Source organism: Herpailurus yagouaroundi, unplaced genomic scaffold (assembly GCF_014898765.1).
Source record: "Herpailurus yagouaroundi ecotype Mexico unplaced genomic scaffold, PumYag 198, whole genome shotgun sequence".
NCBI classification, from domain to species: domain Eukaryota; kingdom Metazoa; phylum Chordata; class Mammalia; order Carnivora; family Felidae; genus Herpailurus; species Herpailurus yagouaroundi.
In genome coordinates, this window is record NW_024412429.1 from 12706622 (window position 1) to 12715073 (window position 8452).

General features: G+C 44.4%; 1 protein-coding gene across 7 annotated transcripts in view; it reads right to left on the reverse strand.

The window, feature by feature from the left end:
• The window catches only part of TIAM2 (TIAM Rac1 associated GEF 2), a 224362-nt gene that overhangs the window by 96986 nt on the left and 118924 nt on the right, over nucleotides 1-8452 (reverse strand). For all 7 annotated transcript variants that reach the window (XM_040448800.1, XM_040448806.1, XM_040448799.1 and 4 more), the window contains one exon: nucleotides 3874-4309. In XM_040448800.1, coding sequence (XP_040304734.1) covers nucleotides 3874-4309 — 436 coding nt within the window. The remainder of the gene's footprint in view (nucleotides 1-3873; nucleotides 4310-8452) is intronic.

The window sequence follows — 8452 nt, forward strand, 5'->3', positions numbered from 1 at the left end:
TTCATCTGTGTCTCGAACACTGGGGAGGTAAGTTGGATGGAAAGGGGCCCATCCGAGTCAGTGCCGTCTCCTGCCCCCGCCGCCCCCACACTGCATTTCGGCCATCAGCCCTGCCCTGTCCCCGCCAGGAGCCGGAGTTGGCCTGGAAGTCTGACAGTGGAAGTTCTTCTCACCACGGTAGGAGAAGGAGAAAACGGACTGGAACAGCAGTGGGAGGACAAGAACAGGTGAGGTACTGCTAGAAATATTACCAGCGGACAAAAGAATTAGTTGCCTTCCCTCAAAGCCACCTTTTCTTTGACGCCCTCTCAACCCACACGCATCACATCATCCTCATCTGCCCTATCACATGGCAGAACCACCAGAAATCCCAAATTACTCCATGAACCCCTCTCCCGATGTCGTGCGTTCTGAGGGATTAACTCTTCAACCTTGCCAACTGCCCTACCCAGAAGTCCCCTGTGAGCCATGTGAAAAGCCACTCATTGGAGAAGACACAGAGAGAGCAAAATTACCTCTGTTAAAGATTTATTACATCCTCCAAGCCCTAGAAAACGTTTCTACCTTTAGCATACTATATATTCAACACAGGTACACAACCAGTGTGCTCCTAGCTGCTCTCCCCAGAACACTGTTTCCAATTTATCTACACAAACACTTCGAAGATAATTTTAAAATTCTGCTTAAATGTGCATGTGTGTATACATACATACACACACATGTGTGTGTGTTTTTAACAAGAATTAAACCAAATAGTTAAGTCTCAACATTACAACTTGGATTCTAAGCCAAGAAAGTTGAACTCAACCCATTGAATTCCCAGAGGGAAGAGGTGTAGAAAGCCACATGGAAAAGGTTATGCTGGAAAAAAAAAAAACATCTTTATCGCATGCCTTTCCTTGGCTGCAAAGGAAAGGAAGGAATGTGTGCTTGATAACATTTACACTCACAAAGCACCCTTTATCCGTGGGTCCTGAGGTGTTTTATGAGCAAGCTCGAGACAGCAGCGCGCAGGCAGGAGTGTCGATCCTGGAAATGTCGAACAACTCAGGACCACGCCTGCCGCGGAAGTCCCTGGGGTAGCCTCCACGACGGAAAACAAGAACCCAGACGGGAGCTCTTCCAACAGTGAGTGATACCTGCCTGAATCTCTCCCAGGAAACCTCCGACAATCTGGCTCTGCACAAGCGTCTGCAGGAGCAGGGAACTCGGGAAGATGGTGTCCCTTCCACTTGCTCATGACTCTGGTCACGGTTGTATTTCTTTTTTTTTTTTTTTTTTTTTTTTTGTTTTACACTAATTCAGAATCTGCTTGCCTTCCATCTATTCGTGCCATCCCAACCTCTGGAGAACCAGAACAAATTCAGTGTCTCTTCTATAGGACTGCTGCTCTCCGCCACGCCAGTCCTTATTTTCTGCAAGCTCAATGATCCTGGATCCTTACACCATCCCCCATATAGCATGGCTCTAAATCCCTCTGGTGTTCACCGACGGCCTCATTTCTTACAGCAGGTTATGGACACACAAACACACACCGTCACCAGCCCCCCACCACAGCCCCATGGGGTGTACCCTGGGCGATTTTCAGAGCCATTAAGACAGGCAGGGAGCAACTTCCCAAAGCATCGATTTTATTTATTTTCTAATGTTTAAGTTTGAGACAGAAAGAGCCTGAGCAGGAGTTGGAGAGGGGCAGAGACAGGGGAAGACACAGAATCCGACGCAGGCTCCAGGCTCTGAGCTGTCAGCACAGAGCCCGATGCGGGGCTCGAACCCACAAACTGCCACATCGTGACCTGAGCCAAAGTCAGCTACTTAACCAACTGAGCCACCCAGGTGCCTCCAAAACCATCAATTTTAACAAACAGGTTTTACATTGAAAAATAAACATAAGTAAATACAATAAATAAATACAATAACTAAAAAATAGATACATGTCACATTATGGAGTGGAGTGCAACTCTTTCAAACATCATGCAGGAAGGAGGCAGCTTCAGACTGTGATTCATAAACAATTTCATAGGCTCACTCCCCCAGAGGGGACATTTTCGCTCCCCTCTCCAGTCAAAAATACCTCCGGTGGATCCTATTCAAGAACCCTCATCTTGTTTGCTAACAGGTCTCCTGCACTATCTTGCCCCCAAGGACAGAAATGGCAGGTCCCCCCAGGGCAGAGGAAGGAGAGACTGATGTGGTTGTAGAACATGGGACATCTCTAGAGTGGGAGAGAGCCAAAGCATAAGAGACTCTTAAAAACAGAACAAACTGAGGGTTGATGGGGGTGGGAGGGAGGAGAGGGTGGGTGATGGGTATTGAGGAGGGCATCTTCTGGAATGAGCACTGGGTGTTGTATGGAAACCAATTTGACAATAAATTTCATATATTAAAAAAAACAAAAAAAAAAAAAGAACATGGGACATCTCTAATGATGAAGCCAAAGATCACATTTACTCTTTTAAACCACATTTACTTTTATCTTGACTTCATCACATTGGAAACCATTCAATGAACGGCCTCCAGACCAAACCCCCAAGTCTCCTTCACTTGTAATACCCTGGAGCCACATCTCCCTATCCTGTTCTTGGGTGGTTACATGATTATGAACCCTCAGAGCATAACCTATCCCTTCGAACTGTATCTTGCTAGATTCATTCCCTGATCCCAACTTTCCAAATCTTGTTCATCATCCTGTGTAAGAACCCGTCTCCCCAGTATGCCCAAGCCAGCTAAGCTCTTGGCCTTCCTCAGCCACCACGTATCACAAGGATCTAAATCCACAGCCGGCAAAGAGGACCGCAGTCTGTGCTGGGCGCTGGGTCGTGGATTTTACAAACCTTCCAGTTTGCTAAGGGAAGATGTCACTTAAGGACAAGATACCTTCCAAAGTGCATCCTACCCAGAGAGGCTTATGGGTAATTAGGAAATGGCACCAGCTCCCCAAGGCCGGGGGGGGGGGGGTTTTTTGATATTTACATAATGAGTGAAGAAAGGTAGAAAGAGGCACTGTGGAGGGTTCCAGGCCTTTCACACATATCCTCTGCAGACAGGATTCCTAGTTCCACTTTCTCCCAGGATAGGGAAGGATGTCACCAGATAAGGATAAGATAGGGAAGGGTGTCGCCAGGCTTGGCTTTGAATGCCACACTCAGTTCCTCAGACAGAGTCACAAGACGGTTGTGCAGAAATGCCAGCGGCTGTGAGGCTGCTCCTCCTGTTCGCATCTGTGTAAATCATCTTTACATCTGTGTAAATCCACACTGTATCGACTTAGAGCCTCGCTCTTCCTCAGGACATTTAGATAGCTTCAAATCTGTACGCCCATAATGAGCAAGGCAATTATAATTTTTAAGTGGCAATGCCTGCAAGAAATTTTCCTCATCTTAACAAATTCTTACTCCCATTTCCTTCACATTAAAAAGAAGACATTTGTTTGTGATAACAATTAGACTTTCTTAGCTTATAGAGGGTAGAGCACACAAATCAAATAATCCAGAGGAAATTCCTCATCATACAAGCTGAGGAGGATACTTCTCTGGAGTTCTGAACATGTGCAGTTCCGAAGATGGTTACTTATTTGCAATATTTTTACACCCAGAGGCAGGAAAGGTATTAAACAATGGTACAGAAATACCTATAAAGTAATAAGCTATAACCATTAAATTCAATCATTATGTATCGGAATGAATAACATATGTATTACATAAGCCGTATCATCTAGGTTTGAGAAAGTATTTGTAGCAAAGCATGCTGGGAATTCTGCATCAAATCCCTTCACATTGACGCCAACTAACCCTGGACTGAACGGCACTTCCTAGGAGAGAGGGCAGCTGGGCAAAATGATCCCAGCGGCCCTCGAGTCAACAATGCACTTACCTTTCAGCGTCACCCAGTATTGTTTCCACTTCCTCCGAGCCACCAGTTCAAGCTTCCTTTCCTTCTGCAAAGTGACCAGGGGTTTGAAGAACAGCCATCCTGCTTTCCGGACCACCCCTTGCTCCTTCTCAAAGAGCAGATCAAGTTGCTCCAAAGAGCTGAGTGACCCGCTGCTGGAGTCGGCGGTTTCCGTGGATGTTTCTGGGTTCTCTGTGTTGGTTCTGCTCATTTCCAACTCCCGCATGAAATTCTCATAAATGTTCTGTTGGAGGGGATCGCTGCCAATTGCATGAGTGGATTCGCTTCTCTGGGACAGGATCTGAGCTGAGCCCCCTGACCACAGCGAAGCAGACACCGGGAAGGGCCCCTGCACATCTGCATTCAGTCCATCTGAGCGGCTGTCAAAGTAGTCACTGCCTTCCTTGGACCTCGGCTCCTGCGAGCAATGCAGACGAACACCCATCAGAGGTTACATACATCCACAGTGTCCCTTCCCAAACACTGCAAACGTGTCTTACTGTCGGTTGCTAATGCTGCTGCCTCCAAGCAACATTCTTTTAACAAAAATGCACCTTCAATCATCAAGTCACCAAACCAGAAGGAACTGTAGAAACAGTGTTGCCCAACTCAATCTACAGCCAGGAGAGTCAATGCTTCAAGATATAAACAAAAAATCACTGACTATCCTAAGTCTAATCTATGCTGAGCATCAAGAAGTTAACTAGCATATTTAAAACACATCAGCGAAGATTTCTAGGCTGACATTTCTTCTGTGAATCAGTGTCTTCCTGGAAAGAATTCATGCTCTTGGCAGTCTGCCTTCCTCCTGGATCCCTTTAAAGCTAAGTAGAAAATCACTAGTTCCAGGGTCATAGGGTGGGGTAGGGAATAGGCATGCAGTGTTTTTAGGTGTTGTTACGCAAACTTCTCTTCCTCTGCCAGAAACACAGCCCCCAGCCTCTCACCACCTCTACCCAAATCAAGACTGGAGGATCCCAGCACCTTATTTTCAACTTCAGGTAGTAAAAACCACACACCTGGAATTCCTGATCTACAAAGGGTACTTGCTACTAACTTGTTTTTCATAAATAGCATTTTTTAGTTAATTTGGGAATTTCTTTCTTGAAAAGAATATATTTCTTGAAAGGAATATATTCCTTACACACATCCTTTTATTCGAACATCTATTTTGTTCTAGGCATTGGGGATACCAAAGACACGATTCTTAGCTTTAATGTTTATGACAACATAAAATCAGACATAGGCAGCTGTAAGTAAAATTAATATTTATGTAGTAACAACTGCCCCCCTATTAGACTAAGTGCACCCAACACTGAAGCGGCCATGCACAGAGCTGAAAACATGAATGTTTCCTCATTTAGATGAGAAGTTATTTAATAAAAAGAACTTTCATACAGGCCATTCACTGGTAAACATCAGTAACTACATTTTTCAGCAGAAAGTGACCTTAATCTAAGATGCTAACATTTCCAAACTTAGAGCTTAGATTAAGGTAAGTCTGCAGAGGGATGCTAACCACACCATCTAATCAGCTACTAGTGGGCTTGCAATCATGTTTCCTTATCCATTTCAATAAAAATGAAGGCAAACTCAATGAAGGACCATCGACAAAGGCCTTATCGTGAGTATTCCACTGTGTGGAGGCGTTTTCTTTTCAGAGATTCCATCCAGATATCAAGTAGCAAACACTTGCTATCTTTTGTAGGAAAATCAACCGAAGAGTGCTTCCAATATACCCAGGGGCTAGAAACAACGGAGCCCCAAGCACAGCGATTACTAACAAAAATATTATTTTCCACTTGTGTTTACACTGTGTCCCACGGTCATATTTATTTATACACAGATGCTTATGTAACGACAAATAAGCCAGCTGCAGCAGTGAGTCACTTAGAAACTTTCAAAATAGTACTCAGATTTTTTTTTTAATTGTCACTTTGTTGCTCTTCAAAACACTCCTAAGAGGTGAAGAAATACTGCTCATTTTAGTTAGTATTAACATCATTTCAGCTATGAATAGGACTCTGACTCACAGACCCCAAACACTGGGATACCTCTGATCCCCAGCAAGAGCTATAATGGGATGTTTGAAAATAAGCCGAAGTCTGCCAGGGAAAGACACTCAGGTGCCAAACTTAAATGTGACCTATAAACATTCTTGACTGTGGTTTCTCACAAGAGAGTCTTCAAGTTGTAATGCTGACTTTTAAATGTGCCACCACAGCAAAGCATGACAAATTTTCCCCCATAAAAAATAGGGAAATATTGTATTTTAGCATTTATAACCGATTCTTAGACATAAACATGAACCTTTCCAGTTTCTAATAAATGTCCAAAGCTTTCTATCTAGAATCCCAATAGGCAGTGACTAAATTTTCAGGCTGATAAGAAGGAATGAATGAATGAATGTCCATCCCTAAAGGGGCTCACAGCTAGATTTCCTGATCACTGGGCTATGGGTGTGAAACTAAGGAGCCATGTTACACATGTACACAAAGCAGTCTGATTTCCATCTCCCCACAATCAGATAATCCTAAACAATGGATAACGGAACTTCATGACCAGAGCACTGCAGCAAAGAGTGCAAAGCTACTCCAGAGATGTCAGTCACTCCTCGCTGCTAAGGGAAAACTCTTGTATCATCATTCCTCAATCTTCTAGGAAAATGTGCCCAATTCACACCTTGCCCTTCTTCACAGGCCTTTGTTCTTCATCACATAGGGACCATTAGTTCTTTGTGACTATGCAAGCCCTCAAAGAGCAGTGAGCTCCAAAATCAGGAAGGCCCGGAACCAGCGTGTCTGCATCCTGAATCTTCTCCACTACAAACTCTGCAGTACTTGTCGATGCGCCCACCAAATATGCCTGGCCCTCCCCTAGGGCACGTGGCAAGGTGATCTTTCTCTTTCTCTTCCTTTCCATTTTTCTCTTCCTCCCTCAGAGTTAGGCATGGCCACGAGACTTGCTTTGGCCAATAAATGTGAACAGAAGTAAAAAGTGGAAGCTTTAGGGGCGCCTGGGTGGCTCAGTCAGTTAGGCGTCAGACTTCAGCTCAGGTCATGATCTCACAGCTCGTGAGTTCAAGCCCCGTGTCAGGCTCTGTGGTGACAGTTCCAGAGCCTGAAGCCTGCTTTAAATTCTGTCTCCCTCTCTCTCTGCCTCTACCCTGCTCATACTCTCTCTCTCTCAAAAATAAACATTTAAAAAAATTATTTTTTTAAGTGGGAGCTTTAAAAGCCAACACATGGTTTTCTTTCTCTTTCTGCTACCATGGCTTGTGGTGTTCCAGATGGAACTACTCTGCAGACCTGGGGTGCCAGAAAGGAACAATGCAGAACAGAGTGACAACACAGGAAAGAAACTTTGCTTGTGTTAAATCTCAGAGACGTGAGAGCATTCTGTTACCTCAGCATAACCTAGACCCAGCCTGACTGACAGAACTGAAAATTCACCCAGGACAGGAACAAGGACTCTCAGTACAGCTCCAGGAACACGAAGAGCTTATTGGCATCACACACACACTTCTTTCCAGCATGTGTTCTCCTCCCTCCCTCCCTCCCTCCCTGCCTCTCTCTCTCTCTCTCTCTCATTAGTACGATATTCTTTTTCAGTTGTATATGTTCTTTTACCAACTTACCTTATTTTAGGGTCTAACTCACCAGACTGGTTGAAAGCCCTATAAAAAAGGGGGGGGGGGCTGCTGCTCCTTTTATATCTCTTTTTGAAAAGTCAAAACAAGTATCTCTCTCCATCATGGTAAGGGTTTCTGGACCTTAGTCCTGATGGCAGACAGAAGTTCGCTCGCATGTGAGCGAGAGATATGCATTTGTTGGGTGCTGTGTTGTAACATACAGTCGGAAACTTTACTCCCATGCACAGACTACATTTTTAAGGATCTATACCTGATCTTTGCCATAAATTGTGAACAAAAAAACAAAGGGGGGGGGGAAGGCCAATGGGAGTGGCCTACTTGCCAGAAACACTCATCTTGCTCACCTTCATAGATCAAAAGTGGGAACGCAAGCATAACTAACAAGCTACGTTCAAAGGACACTTTTTAAAACTCCAAAGTAGTTTATTTTAATATTCAGTAAGCCCAAAGTAATATTATTTTTAATATTTATTTAATATTCAGTAAGCCCAAAGTTACTAGTGGCTATCAACAATATCTTGGCCATGTGGCAAAGTGGAAAAAGCTCACCCACGAGGCTTAGCAGAAATGGTTTCGGCCCTGGCTTCTCCAACAACTAGCCTAGTGTCTTCAGGGAGGACCTTCAAATTCCTTGAACCTTACTTTCTTCATTTTTAAAATGAGGGGGAAGTCCTTTCTAGCTTTCAAATTTGAATTTTTTGATTATTAACCATCATGTTCTTTCTTTTTTTTTAATGTTCACTTATTTTTAAGAGAGACAGAGAGAGAGAGAGAGACATAGTGCAAGTGGGGGAGGGGCAGAGAGAGAGGGGGAGAGAGGGAAAGGGAGAAAAGGAGAAGGGGGAGGGGGGAGGGGAGAGGGAGAGGGAAAGAGAGATGGTGAGAGGGGGAGGGGGAGGGAGGAGAGGG